The sequence below is a fragment of the Parasteatoda tepidariorum genome, chromosome 4 (assembly GCF_043381705.1).
Source record: "Parasteatoda tepidariorum isolate YZ-2023 chromosome 4, CAS_Ptep_4.0, whole genome shotgun sequence".
NCBI lineage: Eukaryota > Metazoa > Arthropoda > Arachnida > Araneae > Theridiidae > Parasteatoda > Parasteatoda tepidariorum.
In genome coordinates, this window is record NC_092207.1 from 61,267,473 (window position 1) to 61,292,939 (window position 25,467).

General features: G+C 33.5%; 1 protein-coding gene across 6 annotated transcripts in view; it reads left to right on the forward strand.

Moving 5' to 3' along the window:
- The window catches only part of LOC107437196 (uncharacterized), a 29,138-nt gene extending 3,882 nt beyond the window's left edge, over nucleotides 1–25,256 (forward strand). Inside the window, exons 1-9 of one of the 6 annotated variants that reach the window (XM_016049116.3) lie at nucleotides 2,039–2,165; nucleotides 9,627–11,308; nucleotides 14,369–14,552; nucleotides 16,239–16,499; nucleotides 17,266–17,430; nucleotides 18,560–18,706; nucleotides 19,847–19,968; nucleotides 22,151–22,486; nucleotides 24,028–25,256. In XM_016049116.3, the coding sequence (XP_015904602.2) occupies nucleotides 9,641–11,308; nucleotides 14,369–14,552; nucleotides 16,239–16,499; nucleotides 17,266–17,430; nucleotides 18,560–18,706; nucleotides 19,847–19,968; nucleotides 22,151–22,486; nucleotides 24,028–25,242 (4,098 nt within the window). In that variant the 5' untranslated portion in view covers nucleotides 2,039–2,165; nucleotides 9,627–9,640 and the 3' untranslated portion in view covers nucleotides 25,243–25,256. Of the gene's footprint in view, nucleotides 1–2,038; nucleotides 2,166–6,155; nucleotides 6,297–7,204; nucleotides 7,359–9,626; nucleotides 11,309–14,368; nucleotides 14,553–16,238; nucleotides 16,500–17,265; nucleotides 17,431–18,559; nucleotides 18,707–19,846; nucleotides 19,969–22,150; nucleotides 22,487–24,027 lie in introns of those variants that run through there. The other 5 variants (XM_071179923.1, XM_016049115.3, XM_071179922.1 and 2 more) reach the window with 5 other exon arrangements.
- Nucleotides 25,257–25,467: the final 211 nt, after the last annotated feature.

Sequence of the window (25,467 nt, forward strand, 5' to 3'; positions counted from 1 at the left end):
AATGACGGTTCATATGGAAATCGCAGGTTCATATGGTAGGTTGGAAATGTCATACAACAACGCCCCCTATAGTTCGTTGCGATCGCGAATACTACTAACTACTGTTAAAAAGCGAAATAAAAATTTTTGCCGCGTCATTTTTGTAAAGCGAAACAGAAAAAAAAGATATGATGTTAATGATGTAGAAGTGGTTTAATAGGTTCAATGTTGAGCAAACGAATACTGTAAAATGTCGTTTTAATATCTATTTTTGTGCTGATATTGAAAACTTTTTTTTTTCTCTTGTGAAACTAATGGGAAAAAAAATTCTGTTTCATTTCGTCATTTTTCTAGATTAATCAAAACCGTTTTTCATTAAGTTACTACAAATAAGTTTAAAATTATTATTTTTTGGTTAAAAGAATTTAATTTTATCTTTAATTCAAAAAATTGGCGTAGCAAACGGTTAAGAAAAAAAAAGAACCGTTAAAATGTGCTCTAAAACATTTTAATTTCACCGTCTAGTTCAAGAGGGATATAAAATTGACTGAATCACATCTGCGCCATATTAAAATATCGTCTTTTTTAACTTACTCTTATTTAAATATGTCAGAGAATTTGCAATTTTAATATAAAAATTACATTTATAATTTATTTGAAAAAAATGTATTAAATAAAATTTTTTCTAGTCCTAATTATTCTTTATTTTACATCAGTCGTTCGTATTTCTATGAATTTTAAAAATTAAACGCATATTTTTAAGCAAATTTATTTTTAATTTACTTAAATTTTTACTAATGGCAACAACTTAAAATTGTTGATACAAAATAATGAACTAATCCGGGTTCAAACGATAAAAAGAGAAAGATGAAGAAGAAAAAAAAAGTAAGCATAATTATGTGTTAATTTCTTTTTTTTTTCTTCATTTATTTAATTTTTCTAAACTTGGGAATTTCTAATGCAATTTAACAATATTGTATAAATCAATTCTGTATTTTCTTCACAAGTCTCAGTTAGTAATAAATATTTATTAGTCCCTTCAAGACGAGAACATTTATTAAATATATTTACAAATATCTGTTATTTGATAAAAGTCATTTTCAAAACTGATTAAAATAATATTCTTGGCGATTCCGCAAATAATTTAACTTTCATATAAACGTATACATATTTTTGTTTTAAATCTAATAATTTTTTATTTACTGGATCGGTTTTTGTATGGTTTATTGATTATATGATAATAAAAATAAAACGATTTACCGTTTTCCCATTGGTTTCCAAAATTAATTTTTGCGCACTTTACTGTTCTACATTACTCTTTTCATAACTAATTCGATTTAATAACAGTAGATATTAAAATACAATTTAAAACTGATCATCATTTTATCTATTACAATCCGCTAAGAATAAAACAGAACTGGATTTCAATAACTAATTCTGGCAAATAAAAAGAGGAAAACGAAATTGAAAAACTTTCTATTTCGTTTTTGGAAGTTCCTGTATTTGGAAATGTAAATTTATGCTAATACGAGTTATTGATATTGAAACAAATGGTAGGGAACATATAAATAAAATATTCTTTCTGGAAGATGTGTAGAACTTTTCATTTGCAAAACATAGCTAATTATGATTAAAAAAATAGTTATGATTTTGTAGAATCAATCCATTCTGTTAATTTTTTTTTTTTGAAATTTTAAGTACTTTTTATTTATATAGATTTTGAATTTAAACACCAGCTCTCAACTCAACATATATATTATAGGTAATATAACAACAAAGGTATTATAGCTAATGTTATTAATCGTAATTTAATAAAAATTTTGAAATTTGACCTTTTTTGCATTTTACTCAAATTTTTGTAATGTGTGGCAAATAAGTATTCCAGGATTGGAAATCTAATATTTATTAAATCTTTTCATTTCCACAACACACACAAATACAAACAAACATATTATTCAGACAACACACGAAATATAAAAAATAAAAATCTTCTCATTTTCACTATCTAGATCCAACTCCACAGCTCATCGCCAAATGGGCGCCACTCGCCAAGACAGGCGCGCCTAACTCTCACAGGATCTCTAAAAGTTACAAATGATTTCTTTTTGTGTATTTCCTTAAGAAATGTTTATTAAAATGGGAGAAATTGAAATCTTACATTTTGTGAAAGTCGTTCATAAGTAAAGGTAAAGATAAAAGCTTTTATTATTTTTCCCAAATTTAATGTGCCAATAATACAATTTTTTGTTGCTGTTTTGTTTTGTTGCTTTTGGTGTCTGTAATCAAAAATATCTCTATTTCGCCCCCCCCCCAGTATATAGGCGGCTTCAATCTCCTTTAAAAACGGCATTCCGTTGCATGTAGGTGTGAAAAATCACCAAACGCTTATTGATACCAATGCCACCTAATTATGTCAATGGGTATAAAGTGGTTGATTAAATATCACATAGTTCCCACTATTATAATTTTAGTGGTTTATATTGTTAAAAGTAATGCGTGGCAGTTTTTGAAAATGATTATTATGGTTTTGAAAGTGTTGGGTAAGTTTAAATGGCTGAAACTTAAAACTAACAAATTGTCTGTAAGATATGTTACAAAGCAAAAAATACAAGAAACTTTCGCAAATAGATGCATCAATTTTCAGCGACGAGCGGGAATTCACTCACAGCTTATTCACCTTGGTAATATTTAATACTAATGCTTAAAGTATATTTAAAGGGAAAAATAAGTTTTAACTATGTGTAAAACAAGGCATACCCAGCCCAAAATTGGATCAATCTTAAGCTAAAATCCAGAAAACCTTACAAAAAAAATTTCGTAAAAACGGAACTATCCAATTTGTTCAGCGATTCTGCGTGCGAGCAAAGTAAGTGAGAAAAGAAAATGCTTATGGCATTGAATTTTCTTTTGTTTAAAAAAGGCTTTAAATACGAAATAAAGGACCGAGGTAACAGTCACCAAACCAGACGCATTGCAGACCAGACTAAACCAAACTTTAAAAAAAAGATTAACAGTAACAAAAGAAGCTTCAAGTTCAGCCTGATGCAGGTGTACGTTGTACTAGTCCTTATTAAAACTGTTTGAAGCAGTCTTTTTCCTGTCTCCAAGATGTTTTGTCTACCAATTAATGAGATGGGATGGAAATGCGCATACTAATATATGAATAAAAAAAATCGAGAATTTATTTACCTCTTATCATTTTTTTATCTTATCTTTTTTGTTTTAACGAATGAAATCATTTTAAATTGTATAAAATTTTGGTAATTGCTGAAGATATACATTTTTAAACTTTATTTAATTCTAAACTTTTAAGTTTTTTACTTAACCAGAAGTTTAGTTCGTTGTAATTTTATTTCAGGCGTATTTTTTTAAAAATATTTCTTTTAACCCCTTCTGTTTCCTTAAAAAAAAATTTTTAATAAAAAATTTATTAACTTTTAGTACACAACTTATTTCTTACGTGTAACTAGGAAAACCAGGAAATTTTCTTTTTTCTTATGAGTGTTGCTGATTAAATTATTGATCTACTTACATTTAAGTATGATTTCTGTCGATCTGCTTGGGTAAAATTATTCCATTGAGGTGGTTACACATTTCTATTATAACATTGATGAACACAAATACTTTCTTTCTATAAATATTGAATATCCTTACTAATGTCTTGGCACTTCATTTCCTCGTTTTTCATTTTATACCAACTGCATATTTAGAATAAAAATATCCTTCGTTGACTAAACGGCTAAGAGCTACTAAGTCATGCTTCCAGATCATCGAAAAAACCTCAGTACATAATTTAAGTAAGAGTATATGCAATTGGAATACTTGCAGTAGTAGAATTTTGTTTACCTGTACCAAAGCTGTACAATGAGCTATTGGTAACGGTCTGGGAAACATCTTTGGGGATGATCCGAAGTCCCGCAGTGGACTGATCGTTAAGACACGGTTCCCTGCAGATCACCGAAGTCAAGCATCACTGACTACGGTCAGTTTGCGGGTGGGTGACCACTTGGATCAGTCTGCTTAGGGACCGAGGGTGTGTGGTATTGGTTCTCGTTAAACTGTTCTACCGTTAAGTGCTCGACTTCGCGTGCAGGTCGTCGGGCTACCGAAGCGGGGGTGCCATCCCCTCTGCAGAGGATCAAAATTGTGATGGCATATCTTCGGATCATCCTCCGGGATGTTTCCCAGACCGTCGTCAATAGCCCATTGTGCAGCTCTAGTGCGACGTAAATGAACAACAACAACAACAAAAAGATATGCCATCACAATTTTGATTTAATCCTCTGCAGAGTAGATGACTTTCTTGCTTTGGTAGACCAACGACCAGCGAGCACTTTACTGTAGAACAGTTCAACGAGGACCAATATCGCACACCCTTGGTCCCTTTGCAGGATGATCAAAGTGACCCACCACCGGATCACTGATCATTATCAGTGATGATTGATTACGGTGATCCACTAGATCTTATCAGTCCACTGTGGGACTAGAGCCTCATGTAAATGGGGTTTGTGTGCATAATTGATGGTTGTGATCGAGATGGCTTAGCGACTTTTTGTCGCAGATTTTCAGAGCAGAAATTGCCCCGGATTCGAACGATACTAAAATGCGTCCTACTTGTATGTTATTCACTTCTCCGTTTAGATTTTTTTTTCGGGACTTCAGAGTACAAACCAGCTCTATGGCAGTCGACGTTTCTCTCAAAGACTGCGACAAAGAAGACAAGTATTGCATTAATCAGAATTTTTTTTATCGTCGAAATTCACTTATAAAGTCTTCGGTCAGTAGGTTGACACAATTGATCCTCATATAATAATCGAATCCTCGTGTAACTTCGTGTCTTTGTTCTGTCTTCTAAACGGTGCTGTCTGTTCTGCAAATTGACAAAGCCGGTCCTTTTATTCTATCAAAAAGTAAAATTGTTTTGTTTATTTATTGAGGAATAATTTTTTAAAATCTGGAGTTCATAAATTTTAAATATGTATATTCGTTTATGGAATACGGCTATTGATAATAATCGTTGTTTGTTACTTTTAATAATCAGAGTGATCAAGAGATTGGCGGTATACATTTGCCGCGTATACCATACATTGATATTTTTTAAGATTAAATGCCATTGGCCAGTACACCCTACCTACACTAAGGTGTTTTAAAATAAAGCACCACTGACCGGTATACATTTATTCGGGTCCCGCAGTGGACTGATCGTTAAGACACGGTTCCCAGCAGATCACCGAAGTCAAGCATTACTGACTACGGTCAGTGTGCGGGTGGGTGATCACTTGGATCAGTCTGCGTAGGGACCGAGGGTGTGCGGTATTGGTCCTCGTTAAACTGTGCTACCGTAAAGTGCTCGACTTCGCGCGCAGGTCGTCGGGCTACCGAAGCGGGGGTGCCATCCCCTCCGCAGAGGATCAAAATTGTGATGGCATGTCTTCGGATCATCCTCCGGGATGTTTCCCAGACCGTCGCCAATAGCCCAATGTGCAGCTCTAGTGCGACGTAAATTAACAACAACAGCAACAACATTTATTCGGCATATCTTTCACTGATGTTTTGTAAGGTTAAATACCACCGGTATAACCGACACTGATTTTTGATGTTAAGTACCACTACCTGATACAATGCATACAGTTATGTTTTTTGAATGTCACTAATGTCATTAAATGTCACTGCCCGCAAAACCCAACACTAATGTGTGTGTGTTTTTTTAAAATTAAGTGCCTTACATAAACCTGAAAAAAATAATTAAAAAAAAAAGTCTAAGCCTTTTAGCACAAAGTAATCGCTTAGCAACTGTACAATGTATACGAACTGCTGAAGTTGGATAACGAGTCCAATCAAGACCTAGTATTTATTGCTAATACGAAGCTTTAAAATCATACATTGTCTGATTTGGACTAATTAGGGGATTTAATTACACACGCAGGTTTTTTAAAACTCTTGTTGAATGCAAGAACAGATAGCAGCACTCATTAAAAAATAGCACATAAGATTACGATGGTATTCGAACCCGCTACCTCCACGCGAGGTGGATGCGCAATACCCATCGGTTGCGTTAAGCGTATTAATTTGTGCATTCACATTTTATTAGTATTACATATACCTTAATGGAATTACATGCATTTGCAGGCTTGTGTGCTCAACTTAGGCTTATAAACCTCTGTCAAATAGAAAGACAGATAGCACAATGCAGAGAAGGACATCACGAAGGTACATGTAGGGTAACAGCGGGATTTGAACCGATACCACCACGCTTCACACAGTGTTTGGCGGGCGAAACCGCTTGGCCAGGGAGGCCCCTGCATATACCTATACAGGTTTGTGTATTTAATGTTAAGGTCGACTTTTAAACCTTTGTATCTTTTTCAAACTGGAGAACACATAGCACAGTTCAAAAAGGGACAACACAAAAATTCATCCAGGGTTACAACTATTTGAATCTGCTACCTTTGTGCTATTGATGGAACGGCGATATCACTCGACCACGGAATGCTCCATATTTGTTGTATTTATTTATCTTGGTGCTTTTATTTGCTTCGATCAAGAGCTAGATTATGAGCTGATTCGGAGACAACATTCCTGAGGATGATTCGGAGACAACACAGATACGTTCACATCACGTTTTGCAGAGAGCACACATTCACATACCATCCATCCTTCCGCAGATCGTAATTTTGACCTGAACCAGAGCACGATTAATGTCCGATCCAATAACCCCAGAGGAATTGATTTGGTATGAGAACTTGGGGGACTTTGTAACCCCAACAGATTTAGCTTGCACCAGTCACCATTTTGTACACAGAAGTTTTCGGACGGTAGAGATCGAACTCATGACCTCTTGGACATGGTCCTACCAGTCAGGCTATCTGGCAGTATTTATTTATCTATTATTGCTCAGACTGCCCGCTCCGCAATTATTAAATCAAAGTAGCAATTATTAAATTAGCTGAGCAATTATTAAATTTGGCTTGTGTGCGAATTAACTAGTGCGGCTTTTTAGTCTTAATTAAGGTGAAATGCGGATAGTATAAATGAGAGAAGGACTGCACAAAGGTGGATACGATGGTATTCGAACCCGCTACCCTAAGAGATATCGCTGCTTTACCAACAAGATCCTCATATCATTGATTTTATCACGCAAGCCTTAAGACAGGCCGAAATAAAACATCCCTGACTCTTCCTCTGAATAATTAATACGATCAAAACATTTTTATTGATAATCTAAATAATGTATAAGTAATTTTTTTAAATTATTGTGTTCCTTATCTTCTAAATATTGATCTATTTATGGTTTGGTACAATTTTGTTTCACTAAAAGGCGTAACTTAGAACTGAAACTATATTATTTATTATTCGAAAATTGAAATGGATTTTAAAATGTAACTATATAGTTAGTCAAATAAATAATTTTGCTACTATTTTTTACCTTTTCTTAGATTCCACACAACTTTGATCAATTTCTATTTTGAAAAAAGAAAGTCAATAATATAAACTATTTATAATAAAGTTTTTATTTAAATAGTAATTTTTTAAATTGTGCAGGTTGCGTTATTTGTAGTCTTTTTTTTTATAGCTAATTTTCAAAATTTCATTCAGAAACATTATCTTTATTGTTTCTACTTATTTTTTAATTTTGAGTTTTCATTAAAGTAGTATTGATTTGATTTTTATCAAATTTAAGGTTTTATGCTTCGTTTGTTTAAGTGTTATGTTGGTGATGTTTCCTTAGTATATGCGCTGTTATTGTTTCATTTCATATTTGTGTTAAAGATCACTGTAATATAGATAATAAGAAAAAAAATTGAATTGTCATTCGATTTGTTTTAATTCCAACATCAACATAATTTCAATAAAAATTAGAATAAAATTTTGATTAAAGCGGATATGTGCTTCGCATATTATATCGTAGGATAGTTTAACCCTTTGAGATGGCATTTTCTTAATACTCAATAGGAATGGTTACCTTAGAGATCTTTTAAGTGTTTCGTATTTGAGGTGATTTTGAAACGAATCACAGAAATAATGAATCAACGAATTAAATGACGGGAGAATCAGTGAGTGACAGAATTAAGAAATCAGTAAATCGATGATTTAAATAATCAATAAATCTTCAGTTGTATAATTAAGTAGAACAATGATTTATTAAACCAATAACTGTATGTATCAGTAAGACAGCGAATTCAATGAATCAGTTAATGAATCATTAAAGCAAATCATTGTTTCTTTGTTTTGCCGTTTCTTTGATTTAATTATTTGTTAGTTTATGGTTTTGTATTGCTATATTGATTCGCTATTTCGCCGACTCATTCATTTGAATTAATGATGCTCTCATTTAATGTTTTTACTGATACTTAGATGTTCTGATTCCCTTGAAATTTGTTGATTCACTATTTGGATTTTTTTTATTTATTCACTTATTTATAAAATTATTTTTTGATAGGTTTATTTATTGATAAGTTTATTTAGTGATTTCTCTATTTTTTCCAAAAGCTGGTTTACTGATTGTTTTATTCATTGATTTTCTGATTCATTTGATCGTTGGTTTCTGTATTTAATTTTCTGATTCGCTAATTTATTCTGTTTAGTGGTTCCCAATTTTATTCGGCTATAGAATCCCAAATGATCGAACTTATTTTGGTGGAACCCATACTTCTTTATAAAAATGGTTCTTAACATGTGAGCCGATTATTGCAAATCTGAACATATAAACGAAGGGAATTAGCAATTGTGAACATATTAGCATAATTTTAGAATTCAGTTACTTTATTGTTGAGTTAATGGTATATTGCAGGGATGGCGAACCAATGGCACGCGTGCCATTTATGGCACGTGACACAATATTTTGGGCACGCCACCGATCACAAAGTTTACTATAAAGCGTATTAACAATTAAATTGAAATTCACAAAAAACAAAAACGAAAAAACAATTATTAACAAAAAAATTTACAATTAATTCCAAAAAACAATTAATAACCATAAAAAACAAGGATTAGCAAAACAAGCTAACAATAAATAACTAGCAAAAAAAATTTAACAGTCCTGCTTAAACTAACATCTTACAACCTAATATAAGTTATTTGTCATCTAATCTGCAACAACAGAAGTCACACTGATGTTACTTTAAGTTGAATTACGCGTATAACTGAGACATTGCAAAATGTATTTTTTTTTCATAGTAAATAAAGAGTTTTGAGTTGATAGTATTTAGTATTATTATTTTCCCAATAATCACAAAGTCAAAATGATTTGACGGCACGTCTATGACCTCATTAAACAATTTTTTGAAAAAAATGGCACGTTGGTGCATAAAGGTTCGCCACCCCTGGTATATTGCAATTCATGAAAAATGAATAACTTCTTCATATTTTTAATGTAAATAGATTTGTTCGCTTTGCTTTCAGTTTCCTAAAAATTACTAAAATGTTAAATAAATTATAGGTAAATATAATTGGTCGATTCAAATATGCTTAAAAAAAGTAACAGTCGTACTCGTCGACTGAACCTTTTGGAGGCCGTTTCCTTATTACTTGATTTTATTTAATTTACACGCTTATTGAACAATTTTCTCATTTATTGTTTCCTTGATTAATGATTCTCTATTTTATTCATTTGTAAAACTCATGTTAATTTTGTATTATTATTTCAGAGAAATGCTTTGAAATGGAATATCTCGAATTTAAAATCGTTGTAATTCCTCGTTACGAGATATCTACAGAAGAAGAAAATGAATACTACTTAACAAAGTTCAAGAAACACCTATTAAAGTGCCAGTTAAAACATGTCTCTCTGAAAGTATTGAAAATAGAAAGAGCTGACAATGAAGATTATGTCGAAATCGAAGAATTAGTGCTTCAAGCCCGCGCTTCAATAGATAGAAACGGTCAAAAACACAGATCCTATTATTATAATAAATTTTGCAAAAATTGGAAGCAGTTGTTTTTTCCAAAACCGACACCTTTGCTTCTGCTTCATGCTAACAACAGTTTCAAAAACAATTTTGAAACTTCTCACCTTTCAGTGTCCATGGAGAACATGGCATTCGGTGTTCTGCCTTTCAATGGTGAGTTTCACCAATTTGCTAGCCTGAGGAAGTCTTACGTTGCTAACTTTCTGCACGATGAACGCAAAGTCGTCCTATTCTATGGAGAATATCAAATAACGTTCACCTATGCCAATATTAGAAACATATTTTTCAATATTGAAACGAGTGATGTTTTTTTCGATTTGGGCAATCCACCTCTTATTTTTTTACTTGAGAAGAGAAAAACGAACCGCGGAAACGACAGCTTTGTCGAATGCCTAACGCACATCATTAAATGTTCGAGCGACAGTGACGATATTGATTTCGACATAATTGGGAGGTCGAATGTTCTTCGTTTGCGTTTCAGCCTATCAAAAGAAAAAGAAGAGATAGTAAGTAGGATACATTTTAGGTGCAGTGCGAAACCCATATATTACGGTCACATTATTTCCATTAAAAAGGAGAAGCCCCAAGAACTTCATGTGGAATGGAATAATTTTGGATGTACTTATTTGCTCACCGCCATTTTCAGGCGGAATTTTACAATGGCTTCGCAGACCTCAGACGTGCGGAAGTCCCTCCATCGTCTGTATCGTATCAGTTTGAAGAATGGTATATACCTTGAACGAGCTCTCACACTTGCCTTAGCTGCTCTCGATACTGGAAAAGTGGTTAATTTCTGGTTAGCCATCGAAAAAATGTTCGCTTTCTATCTGGACAACAAGATTGAAATCCATTACATCGTGCCAGAGAAATGTCGACTGATCAGGCGAATCACCATCACGCCGACTCGACACATGTTATGGCCACCTGAAATAATGATGGGCAATAGAATATTGAGGAAGTTCGACTCCGAATATTCTTTGCGAGTATCATTTCGTGATGATAATCATTCGAGATTGAGTTTCCACGTGCCATACGCCTTCGAGAGTGTGTTCGATCATGCTGTACGATATCCGATGACGACAGGGATTGATATTGGTTCGAGACATTTCGAATTCCTTGCGTGGTCCAATTCTCAAATACGCGATCATGGTGTCTGGATGTACGCTGAAGACTCTGACGGGAACACGGCTAATACCATAAGAGATTGGATGGGCAATTTTTCTCACATTCGCACCGTGTCGAAGTACATGGCAAGAATCGGACAATGCTTCTCTCAAACCGAAGACGCTGTTTCAGTTCCTTTCGATTCGTTATTCGTAAGAACAGAACCGGACATAGAAGGCGGTTTTGATCCAGAGAATCGGAAAGCGTATTGCTTCTCTGATGGTATAGGCAAGATTTCCTCCGAAATGACCTCCAAAGTAAGTTATTTTGTAATTCTGAACTAAAATTTCTTCTTCCCTTATAGATGAAAGGCAAGGCTTGTTGCAGTATAACGATAAGGCACATTTTCATATTGTTCAAGATTTAGATCACAAGGCGACAAAATACAAACAATGGCGATTCAAAAAGTGAAAAAAAAGCGAAATTTTTAAAACGCCACATTGGCTACGTTTTTGTCGAAAATGCATTATTTTTTTTGTTGTAAATATGGAATTATTTTTAAACTTTTATTATGTTATGGAAATTACTTTTTTTATGCCACTTTCTAAAGTTTTTCATTTTAGAAATGAACCTTGTATTTACCATATTTTGAGAAATGCTTCGAAAGAAATACCTTTTATTATTATTATCAACTGTTTTTTTAGTCGCTTACAATTTTGAATGTTTGAAAAAAAGTGGCCACTATTGAAAAAATAGGTTGGAACTGACCAGAAACAAAATCTTACAGATGCAGTACTATTTTTATGTATATTTTGTATTGTTTTTTCTTCTTCTTTTTTTGTATTTTCATATATGTTCTATTATTGTTTGAGTTTTTCATGTATATATATAGATGTTTTATTAATTTTCTCTTTTGGCTATATTGGCGCACATTCGAAAAAAACCCAGGTCGGATTCGGATAAGCAGACTGACTGGACGCGACTTAGAACTATCAAAACCCAACAAAAAATAGTTCATGCAAGCTGGCCCAGCAGGTGCCCAGTTGAAGAAAACAAACAGTGCCTTAATTCAGATCTGTTTTAACGAAAAAATTTATGTTTCTTAATTGTTTCAACATAAAAAAAATTATTTTGCATTTTCATATTCATAACTTATGAGGTTTCAGAGGTAAAAATTGCATTATTCGAATTTTTATTAAGATTAAAAAATGCTTTATTGCGTTTTTATAAGTATATATATAATCAGTAGGAATGGATGGCGTTACGAAAACTAGGGTGCACTACAAGCTCTTTACTGTCGACACTTCCTGTTTTCTGTTTCCGGTATATTTTGAAGTCATTTTTTTCACAACGTCACCATTCTGTTTTGAGACTCTTGATATTATTTCTTTGCATTCGTGTACTTGTTACCTGATTTATTATTTGCGTTGAAAGAAAAAGAATCCTTATTAGAATTAATTTTAGTTTATATTATAGTTTATGTTTCTGTACTAAACACATATTAATCCCTCAGTTATAACCTACTGTCATTTTTATGCAAATGAGCTATTGAGTTGCGGTGTTTAAGGTAGGGGACTAGTATAATACTGCCGGCATTAAGACTTTTATTTTGTGTGCATAGTATGCTAGATAAGACTTCACTACTTACCAAGTACATCGCACAAACAACCTTAAATATGTGCAGAAGATGTAAAGAATGAGGTCAGACTCGAAACCGTACTTTCTCTAAATGAGTTTTTTTTTAACGGACTTGTATCGGGGTTGCCGCAATCTTGGAAGTGATGTCCCAATATTTTGAATAAAAAAGCAATAGAAAGTTTGAACTCCTAACGTTATCACACCATCTCAAAGTAGCCGAATTTTTTATTTAACTTTTATTTTTCGTTTTTTAAAAACTACGTAGATGAAAATTTAAAAATTGAAAATTCTTAAAATTACACTTTTTCTTTTATCATTAAAATAAATTGCAAAATATAACAATTAAAAATAATTATTTTTACCTGAACGTTTAGTAATCGAGTGTAAAATATTCGTTTCATTAGTACGAACTACGCAAAAAGTGAAATTAGTCCAAACATTTGTCCACTCTTCTGACTGAATTATTGGAACCCTTTTATCCGTTAAATCAAAAGTTAGTCAGAGTATTTACTTTTTATTTTTGCCCTCTGTCTGTACATCCTCAAGATTTATCCCAAAGGATATTTCCAACAGGATCCTACCATCTACTTGTAAAAAGATTGGTTAAGGGAAAACTAATAAATTCTTCCATTTGGTTCTAAATAGTCACTTAGAAAATCTGGACTTTGCCTCATAATATCACTATGCTTAGTATTTCAAGAAGTACGCAATTCCTCGTTTGGTTGGTTAAATTTAGATTAAACATTAAAAATACACAATTTTCGCTCCATCTACACTCTATAACAAAAAAATCGACGCACCAAGAAGCAATCATCCGATTGCTTTGAAATTTCGTATGCATGCATGTTTTGAACAGATATTGCTGGAATGATGCCGACTGGGGACGTATAGTCTTTAGCGACGAATCCAGCTTCCAACTGCGTCCTGACGATCATCGAAGACGTGTTTGGAGACGCACAGGGCAGAGAGGGGATCCTGCCTTCACTACTGCACGCCACACCGGCCCTCAACAAGGGGTGCCATTTCCTTTGACAGCCGGACCCCTTTGGTCGTCATTAGAGGTACACTTACTGCACAGCGGTACGTCGACGACATCCTAAGACCTGCTTAGCTACCGTTCCTTTTGCAGCACCCTGGGCTGGTTTTTCAGCAGGACAATGCCAGACCACACACAGCACGTGTTGCTCTGAACTGTCTGAAAGCTTGTCAAACTCTTCCTTGGCCTGCCAGATCATCAGATCTCTCTCCCATCGAGCATGTCTGGAATATGATGGGAAGGCGATTGCATCTGGCATGGAATGTTGATGAACTCGTTCGACAATTGGATCGAATTTGGCAGAAAATACCGCAAGAGACCATCCGGGAGCTGTATCGGTCTCTGCCACGCCGTGTGGCAGCTTGTATCCAGGCTAGAGGCGGATCAACACCTTATTGAACTTGTTACTGTAACTCTGCAATAAATTATTCAATTGTTCTGAAATTTTAATCATTTACTATTCTGTACATTGTCTTCCTATCCACCAATTTTCGTTTCAATCGGACAACTCCTTCTTGGTGCGTCGATTTTTTTGTTATAGAGTGTATTTTCTGAAACTCCCATTTCGATCTGTGCTGTCCATTTTCTTAAACACGCATTTCAATATGTGTCCATTTTCAAAAACTATTCATTTAGAGCTGTTTTCAAAACAAAAAGCTCACCGAAGAACTGTAGGCTTATCTATTTTTCCATTCCAAAATAGGTGCATGAAGGTCTTGGTCACGATAAACACTGTAGTGCATTTCAAATCCGTTACGGGGGCTACAAAGGTATGCTGGTGACAGATCCAACACTGGAAGACACAGATATTGTTTTCAGAAATAGTATGAAGAAATTTGATTCACCTGACAGCATCAAATTGGAAATCGCCCGAACAAGTGCACCCAGTAAGTATGCACTGAGAATTTTTTATTTTATTTCAGCAAGACAAAATGGATAATTCTGGAAATAGGTTTGCTATACAAAGAACCAACTGTTGATGTTTTTTTTTTAACACAAAGCATTTTTTAAGAATAAATAAAGATACAAAACAAAAAAAGAAGGAACTTTTTGTAATAAGCTGAAAAAGGAACTTTTTCTTATTTTGCAAAATGGACGCATATTTTTGTAAAATTAAAAAAAAAAATTCAAAATCCTCCTTTCCTAGAAATTAACGATATAATTATTAATATTTTTTTCAAATATTTCAAAATCGCAGTCGGAAAATGTAGACACTTATGACGTGTTCTGTAAGTGGACTGCGGAGCAAAAAATTCAAAACTATAGTTCTTAGATTTTTTTCTCCTGCTTGTACAGGGTGCATATAAATAAACAGACCACCCCATAAAACTTTCTAATCTAATGATTGGATCTTCCTGTTCTAAGACTCGAGGGACGAGGGTTTGAAGCGGTGACCTTAAACATGTTAATTAATCTGTGCAAATAATATTTTAAGTTACGAAATGTACACAAAAGTGTTCTTTTTCTGAATAAACATACAATTTTTTAAAATGTATTGGGGTCTCTGATCTCCGAAATATAGGGGGCAGCCGTACGGTAGCAGCTTACGAGAATTTCTCTACTGAGGAGTTGCAAAGGTACTATGAGTCAAAACTCGAGGATATTAAGTATTTGAAACAAGAACAGCCTCTTCATAGAAAAACGAGTATTGGGTGGAATGAAATGGTTCTGACTATTATTACTGAGATACTTTCAAACCGCAATGAAACGTCCATATCCAGGAATATTTTTGTTTTGAAATTATTTTGATTTGTTGAAGAGGTTTGATGAATTACCATGAGTTGAAAAATTTATTGATGTGTTGACCATTCGTAGAATAATTTGATTGACGTGTTTCCAATTGTCCATATATTATTCCAGTGTGATGTAGACAAGAGTGATGTAGATATTAAACAATAGGAACAGCTTTAATGAAGAATTAAATTGATAAATAATAAAATACTTTATTTCAGAAATATAGAATCATATGGACCTCAAAAGTAAAAAAAAAAATGATTTATGCATATAAATTAATAAATTTAGAAAATGGCCCGGAGCATGTGGCTCTAATCCTACTTGTACTAAAGAACTGAGCCTGCACTGTGCTGCAATTGCGGCCGGCCACATCCAGATAATTATACTGGTTGAGAGTTCAGATTGAAGCAGACTCAGAAAAAGACTTACTTCCCTCGTTATAAGGCTGCACGCCTCGCAAGGAATCTAAAAGGCTTGAAAAGTCTATTCTCAGAACCTGAGGCAGTTGAGATCATCAGATCTCTTCTGCCCTAATTTCTTCCACTTCAGCAAAAAATGCCGGATTACAGTATTTCATCACTTCTTCTTAGCTGTTTACCTGGGTATCCAGCTTCTGGAATATTACATCTTAATTTTTTCTTCAACATCAGTGCACTTCAACATCTTCTTGTACCTAAAACTTCATTACGGGGGTGTGCCTTATTGGCAAGGTATCTTTTGTACCCATTTTTCTATTTCCCACTTCATTTTTTTTTCTTAAACAGGCAACATGTTATAGCAAAAATGTTGCAGTGAATTTTGAGAGTGTTTATGAACCGATTTCTATGGTTTTTTTTCAGCTACTCTACAGTTGAATAGACCCTTGATTACTATACTGAATGATTTGGGAGTGAGGCACAGAACATTTTTGAAATTGCAAGAGGATATGCTGCGCAACTTGACGGACATGCTCATCGATGAGGAAAAGTCATGGGAATATTTAACGATGAATACCTCTACTCACTTGTTCAATTTTAAAACCATCTCTGAATCTGGAATACATCTGACAACGGAGCCCTTCTTCAGATCTTTACTCTTGGCCCTTCATCGTAATCACGTTGGTAAAGTGCTCTCTTTATTTCGAATTCGAAAGTAATACGCATCGTGAACAGGCATATCCTGAATAACTTTTGCTCTAATGATCGAATTTTCACATACTAGAAACTCAATGGTTCGAAGGTCTAACCTTAAATACTAATTAATTAATAGATATGATATTTCAGTTACAAAATCATACACAAATAAATATTTACAAACATTGAAGATAAGTTTTAATTATGAAGGAACAATGAACTTTTGCATTGACTGAGCATACATTTTAATTGTAAATTTGTGTATTGTACCTTCAAAATATGGGGGGTAGTCGCATAGAAAATAGGGTACCAATACTTTAGACAAGAGTAAAGTCAAAAGTTTTTCGGTCTAAATAGCTTTTTTGGCCCCCGTCAAATTTCTTCTCCATAGTAGCGTTCCTGCGGGTTGCAAAGCTGCTCGCATGGGTAAGCATGCATCCTCAGAAAACTAAAAAAAAAATTGGTAGTGACATTTTAAAGCTCATCGCTTTCTAATTTAATATCATGAGAACAGAAATCCCTGCTCACAGAAATATCTTTTTAAAAATATAATAATTGGAAATTGGATGTTTAGAAAATTTTTCTACCATGATGATGCCACATCTTATCCTTGGGGTCTTTGTCAAAATGGATCATTGAATCAAAATGTTTAAAGGCTTTTAAATGTTCCAAAGCACTCTAGAAGGCTATTTTTAAACATATGTAAATTACTTTGGGCGCAAACTGTACTTTACAATCATTTCTATAATTGCAGATAAAATAAAAACCAAGGCTAATCTCCAGATCGATTCAAACTTAGGAAGAAATATGCTGGGAGTATTGGACGAAGTGGGCTTATTAAAAGAGGGTCAAGTATTTGTACAGTATACGAAGGATGTAACCCGTGGAGAAACAACAAAGGATACTATCATAAAAACAGGTTGGTTTTTACTCTTTTTTATATTTTAATCACAGAAACTTTACTTACATAGCAATATTTCACTGATGTTGTACATATGGCTCTTTTTATGTGAGCCTTAGGTCCGTAAAAAAGGGAAATGTTTGTGAACAGGATTTTCAGATCTATTTTTTTTTTACCATTGAAGAATGGAGAGCATTTTAAAATGCTGTGTCAGAGTAATCCTACTTATGTTTTTTTTTATCTGTCATTTTTCTCCGCTGAAATTATTTTATGCTTTGCCAATGAACCTTCTCAAATGGACTATTTTAAAAGAATGTAAAGTAAAATTTAAATTCATTTAAAAAAACGGGCTATAATTTGATGATAACTGAATGCGTAAACTAAGGACAATCTCTGAGAATGTTGTTTACCTCCAATGCATGGTATTACACGTGGATATTCGCGGTAATGAGATAGCGGACAGATTGGCAAACAAGGGAAGTGAAGACGAAACAGTACCTCACTTACTTAGGATCTCTGCTCCATAGAAAGTTCCAGACTTCATCTATTGTGGCGTGTAAAATCTACACACCAATGGTATCATAGGACATCCTGCTGGACATAAAATGCAACCGAAGAACCCAGACTGCTTTGGCTAGATTTGCAAGTGGCCATCTTAAGTGACATATTTTTGAGGGAGGCAGAAAGATCTTCCCTACTTGCAAAAAATGATGTATTCAACCTACTTCGCCGGAACATATTCTGGTTTGCCTTGGACTTTCTAGGTAGATCTGACATCAGATTCTCTTTTCGTTGCAGATTTTCTGGCAATCAGTGGCGTCCTCGAACTTCTCTGACATATATCAGATTAAGAGGGTACGCAACAACAACATGACTGCGTTTCAAAAACTTAAAATAAATTCCATCATACTGCCATAAAAATAATTTCAGCAGAAAAAATCAGTCGTAATCTATGACACCGTTTGACTTATGCTAAGCGTAGTAAAGACTTTTCACTCTGATGTTATGAAATTCTTACTGGTTCAAAATCCGTATCTGATTCAACCAATCAGTTTTAATTATGAAATTCTCTGAATTGTAATACTTTTTGCTTTATTAATGAGCTATGATGGAACAATGTTTACTAATGGCTCCTCATTTCCAACAGGCACTGTTGTAGTAACGAGAAGTCCATGCCTTCTCCCAGGGGATGTAAGAAAATTAACAGCTGTAGATATAAAAGAATTGCATCATATCATTGATTGTATAGTGTTTCCAAAAGTTGGAAATAGACCTCACCCAAACGAAATGTCCGGTAAGTATAACTCATTGTTTCCTCTGAAATATAGCTCGCTCGATTGTCTAATTTTCCTTATTAAAAAATATTTTGTTCATATTTGTTTAGAGCAGTGATTGCCAAAGTGGTCTATATTGACCCCCAGGGGTCGACGACAACTTGCAAGGGATCCATGTGAAGTGGAAAAAAATTTGGGGGTCCATGAAATGAAAATGGGAGTCAACGATAGTGGATCTCATGTAAGCAGGTCGTGAATTTAATTTTGGCATTTCATGAATGGAATAATCACCACACACTGATAGTACCTATTTACTTACATTATGCTACCTTATAATATAAAGAAATATACCTATCTACATTCTACATAATTTATAAAAGTAGCTATGAAGTAAAATTTTATTAAAATTTTAAGTTAATAAGATTATTTTCTGATATGTGAAACTGAATTATTATAGACTAGCAGTTGCCTGCAGCTCCGCTCGCGTACGTTTTAATTTTCTCTGAGTGTAGGGTTTTATTTTGTAACAAAAAAGTATTTTTCTGCAGTAAATTGTAGCCTAGCCTGTGTCAACTTTTTAGATAGCTAGACCTCCAACTTTATCAGCGCACAAGATCACGGAGATTTGTTGCTTAGTTTTTAAATGAAATTGTAATAAACAAACCGACAATACACTACTAAGGTTTTGTATACGAACTTATTTCCGCAATTATAATATTACTCAACCTGCGTTTTTTCTTAAGTTTTTCACACCACAGTTAGGAATTTAAATCTTTCACAGTGAGTAGCACTATACAGGGCTGTCAAAAATACATTTGAAGTTGATGAATTTACAAAAAATTAATAGCAGGTAAGCAGGGGGTCTACCCAAAACCGAAAAACTTGGCAATGGGTCTACGAGACAAAAAAGTTCAAGAATCTCTGGTTTAGAGTTTTAACTTTTTGTTTTGTTATTTCAAATTTTTGTATATATTTAGAACTAGAACATTCCATTTTCAACGAATACAAATACTGATTTGTAAATGGCCGATTTGCAGATTTTTTAATTTTCGATTCAACATCATTTTGTTTCAATAATGTTGCCTTTAAGGATCGTCCACTCATTGTTCAAAACTTTTCATGGTATTCAGAAACTCACTTTTAATGTCTTGATATTTTAGGTGGTGATTTAGATGGAGATGAATATTGTGTTTTTTGGGATGAAGATCTAATATTTCACCGTGACAATTATACCCCAGGCCATTTTAGGAATGCTTCCAGTGAAACAAACAACGCGATAATGGTAGAATTTTTTTTAATCTAAAAAATGTTTTGTTAATTAATGTTAATAAAAAAAATTTCTAAATTTCTTTTATGTAATTTTTAAAACTGCAGTGGTGAGCTTGTTACTCGTGTCAAATACATTGATTATCGTTTGAAATAACTGCACAAAATTTCGTAAACCTAGCTTAAGTATTCCTGGAGACATTTTTTAAAATAATAATTTTGTTGACGTACATTTTTCTTACTATGACTGCAAAAATATTGAGTAAAATGAAACAAAGTTTTTAGAGTAATTTTTGTTAAGAATAAAAATATCATTTTAAAATATGAAAATAAACCGTTAAAAATTGCACAAGATATGAATATTTAAATCAATCCTTTCATACTGCGCATGTGCAGAAAACATTTGCGGTTTTTTTTTCATCATAATTTTGTTTAAAATCGTATTGGGTAACTTACGCAAAAAGTCCAATTTGAATATCTTGAAAATGTAAAAAATATCTAGTAAATTTCTAGGTAGCTTTTGTAATACTTTATTGAAAACGCTAAATGAAAAGTCCACAAATATGATTTTGTATCATAAAACAAAATTTCTTAAATAATACTACCCGAAAATGATGCTGCTATCAACCAATTGTGATGGTAGTAAGAAATAAAACATGTGAAATGTAACATAATTTAATAGTTTATGTGGTCCTATATAATGCCGATGTCTTTTTTTAATAAATCTGTTTAATTGTGCAAAATTAAATTTTTGGAAAACCACTTACCATTCAAAACTTTCTTTCAAATTAACAAAAACTATTCAGATAAACTGCTTGAAACTTTTTAAATTCTCAAGATCTTAAAATCGAACTTTTTTCATAAGTTATTTAAAAAAATACGAAAAAAAAAAACTTTTTAAACGTTTTATACACATGCGCAACATAAAATTGTTTCTTCAAATACTCATGTCTGCCCACTCTAATTTTAAAAAGATATTTTTAATATTAATTAAAAATTATTTTACATTTTTTTAAGAATTTTATTGAATATTTCTGCAGTTGTAGTAAGAAAATGTAAGTCAAAAGATTAGTTTTTTTTAAAAAAATGCATCCATTTCTCCAAGAATCTTTTAAGAAGCTTTACAAAATTTTGTGCGGTTATTTCATGTGATAAGTTGACAAGAGTTACAAGCTTATCGTTGTATTTTTTTAGCATGGAGTATTCAAAAACATTTTTTTTTCGTCCGTAATTTATTGCCAATCCCTCAAACCTCTTAAAACTAATAAACTTTATTAATATGTATGAGATATCGCAGGACTTAAACGCTTCTAAAGTTTAAAAATAATTCTTAAAGTATTTCTTGAGAAATGTGAAAAAAATGGGTTAGTGCAGAAAGTACCTACCATTCGGCATAGTGCTATTTCTCTCGGCCAACTCATGCTAGTCAAAATTTAACACAATCAAGCAATTTTCCCTCTCCTCTCAGAAGGCCGTGAAATACTATTACTGCAGTACCCATATTAGCAAATTTCTCAATTTTTAAGATAGAACCAATTACCATAATACCCGTACTGCCAATTACCAAAATTAAACATCATTGGTGTCAAAATAAGTATTGCTATTTTTTACATTTTCCATGAGTATCTTTTCTAAATTAATTTGTCTATTTTGAAAATAATTCTTTTTTATTTCAATTACCATTTATTTTGAATTATTATTTTTTTTACAAACTCGTTTCAACAATGTCAAAGAAAAGGTGAAGAATACTAATTTGGTGACGTAGCCTGCACATATTATACCCATTGATCCATGAGCTTACTTGACATAATAAATAAAAAATGAGTGAATATTAAAGACTGCGTAAAAAATTCTTTTTTTTATTAATTAGAACTGTTAACTATCGAAAATTACTGTTGTTTATCTTTTAATTGTTCGAAGAAAAAAATCATTTGCTGTTTAATTTATAAAAATGGCTAATATAAAACCAATAAAATAAATTTATTCTTCTAGTGCCCTTCCCGAATGATTCAATCGAAATTTTTAAACTGTTTTTAGGTCAAATCAAATTAGGTCATGTCAAAATTTAGGTAGCACAAGCGGCTCTGGATTTATTATAGAGATGCATGCAACTCTTCCTTTTATTAATGTTCAAAAAATTCTTTGGAAAGACTTTTTTTTTGTTCAAAAAAATATTCTAAAATGTTATCGTTTATTAGGTTGAAGATATGATAGATTTTCTCGTGCAGTTCATCAAGAATGATCAAGTAGGTAGCATAGCTAGCGCTCATCTTGCACAAGCTGATCAGGAGAGCATCTTCTCAGAAAAATGCATCACAATCGCCAAGAAATTCTCGTATGCAGTGGATTTCGCAAAGACTGGAGTGAGCACACACCTGCACGGCAATGAGCGACCCACCAAATTTCCAGATTTTATGGAGCGGCATTTTCAAGAGAGTTACAAGTCTAAGAAGGCCTTGGGTAAAATGTATAGAGTCATCAGGGACTATGAATCGGAAAATGAGGAAGCCAGTTTAGCCTACTCAGACGTAAAGGTAAAAACTAATACTGTATGAAAAATATATTTTCTTCGAAAATTGTAGAGGAGCAAAAAAATTTAACATAATTCCAGCGCTCTAATCGGTGCCCATTCTCAAGACTCGCCAAACGTAAATGATAAAAACGGAAGGAAGTTTCCAATGAAAAAGCTGGAAAATTTAGGAATTAATTCAGATACGTTGTTTAAAGATCACCATTAAAAGTTGGCAAAATCTTTTTCATTGTACATTTTACATTCCAATTCCAAAAGCAGTGGTCCCGTAGTGGACTGATCGTTAAGCATCACTGGCTTCGGTCAGTGTGCGGGTGGGTGACCACTTGGATCAGTCTGCGTAGGGACCGAGGGTGTGCGGTATTGGTCCTCGTTAAACTGTGCTACCGTAAAGTGCTCGACTTCGCGCGCAGGTCGTCGGGTTATCGAAGCGGGGGTGCCATCCCCTCCGCAGAGGATCAAAATTGTGATGGCATGTCTTCGGATCATCCTCCGAGATGGTACCCAGACTCTCGCCAATAGCCCATTGTGCAGCTCTAGTGCGATGTAAATTAACAACAACAACAACAATCCAAAAGCAGTGAATTTCAATTTTCACACGATCTAATATTTAAAATTGTCCCAAAACATCTGACATCATTATCGCACGTAAAAAAAAACACCGGTGAAACATAATCAATGGTACTTGTTCTTAATTTAGCAAGGAACATTTCATTAAAAAAATTTAGCAATATTTTTGTCATTCGTTTATCATTCGCGGTTAACGATGTTTATAACCAGTTTATACTTGATAAACTTTTGATTGTATGATTGATGAACTTTCGATTCTATTTTTCAATAAATTTTCTTTCGCATTTCTACCTTTGACTTTAATATTTTGACGGCCATTTAATCACAAATCGGAGCTTTTTTCCTCATTATTTTGTCGGCAAGCTTCCAAATGCGAATGTGCTAACGCAGAGGTGGTGCGATTAGCCAGTGCAGAATAGGAGTCTGCTTGCAGCTGTTATTTAAAATCCGAATCATCGAGTAGACATATTTCTCAATATAACATCTGCGAGGAATAAATGGAAGTTTTATTTTTAATCCATCTTCCGTTATGTATGTTTTAAACAAGAAAAACAAGTGGTAGTATCACGGGTTCTGAAAAATAGTAGAACAAAATTAGTTTTACTAACAGTTTTTTTTCCGGGTTTGTTACAGCCTTGATCTATTCTTTCCGGAGCAGAAGTCGGAAAAGAAAAACAATGGTACAATTTAACACTTTCGCTGTCTTAATAGCCATGGATTTTTTTTTCTTCTTTTTAAATCTTCGAGAAAATAAGTTATAATGATTCTTGCTTTTTTCCGTCTTACCTTTCGGCCTCGATTCTATCGTATATACGTTTTAATTAGTTTTAATTTGACTATTTTAAAATAAATTAAAGATAAGATTTTTTTAAAATTAAATTTGTTTCATTTTAAATGTGTAATATGTAAAATGCCTTAACCTTGTGGTAGATTTAAAACAATTTTTATAAGATTGCATTCCTAATGTATTTTCAGATGGATAAAGATCTTGTTTATCCTGGTTGGGAAAACTATAAACAAGATGCTATCGAATCCCGAAAAAAGTACTTCTCACTTCTTAAAGCAGTTCTAAGGAATTATGGCGTAGAGCACGAGGCGGAAGTATTTTCTGGCGCTTTTACAAGATTGCATTGCCGTTTCCGTGACAGAAAGGATAAAAGAGATATTGAAAAAATAGTCATACTTAGCATCAAAAGTCTGGTAAAAAGTATGAAAGACGAATTTCTCGAAGAATTCAAATCGGGCGAAATATCAATGCCAGACACGTCTATGCTTCAAAAAGCTTCGGCATGGTACGTCGTAACATACGATGAGAAAAACCCAAACCCCAGACTTCTAAGCTTTCCATGGATCGTGTCCGAGTATTTAGCCGAGGTCAAGGTACTCAGATGCCTGGAGAAACCATCGCTTTTTTCACCCATCATTCTAAAAATGGAACAACAGATTCATTCGCAAGGATCAAGGTTCGAAACCCGAGAGGCTTTTCTTGATGAACAGTTGGTAAATTATACAGTGTTTTGTGATCTAGATAAACTTAAAAAAGCTCTCGGTGTGTTGCTTGTCTGGGCCCAGGATGAGCATATAGTTGCTCCGCCGGATAGCAAAAACATAGTTGGTCTGATCAATCGAAATACATTTATCAAGCTATTTCTATACGTGGCAGAAAAATCTTCTTATGTCAGTCGAGAGAATAAGCCTCAGAATGTGAACTGTTCTTCAGCCTCTTTGTGTTTGGAATTCTTGCGCTTCTGTCTGAAATTGAGATTTTACAACAAGCAGGAGATAATGGATGTTATTCCTTTTCCTGTGTACAGATACACCATTCTGTCCAAAAGAGCTGTTTTGGCTTTCCACAAGTTCGCAGTGCTCGGGGAATTTCAAACTTTATGCCGGGGGGACATCCAGCGATCGGCGGACTACATGGAAATGGAGCCAATCTACATTGATAGCAAATTGTTTCCTACCTTTCCAATTGATTATAGATTGATTCAAAACGCTCAGAATTACCTGAGGGAACACTCTGCCTGTGATGATGTGTGGTTGCGAAAAATTAGGTTGACCAAAAAGATTTTAGTGAGTGCCTTTGGAACCGAACGATCTCTCAAGAATCTGCGGTGCATTTTGAGGAAAAAACCCGAAAAGTTGAGTCATTTTTTGACAACTGGAAAAGGGCTCCAAGATATTGAATAAATGCATCTGTTTTACTCGCCTTTTTTTAATTTTTAAACATACACTAAAAAACTTTTAGTGTGTCTTAACACTGAAATTAGTGACACCTACTTTACTCCAAAAAAGTGTAGTGAAACACCACTGATAACTCATATTTCTTGATATTTCACTACTAAAGATAGTAAAATAACTGAGCTAACATACCAGTTCCACCGAGAGAACATTAAGATGAATTCGAATTAAGTT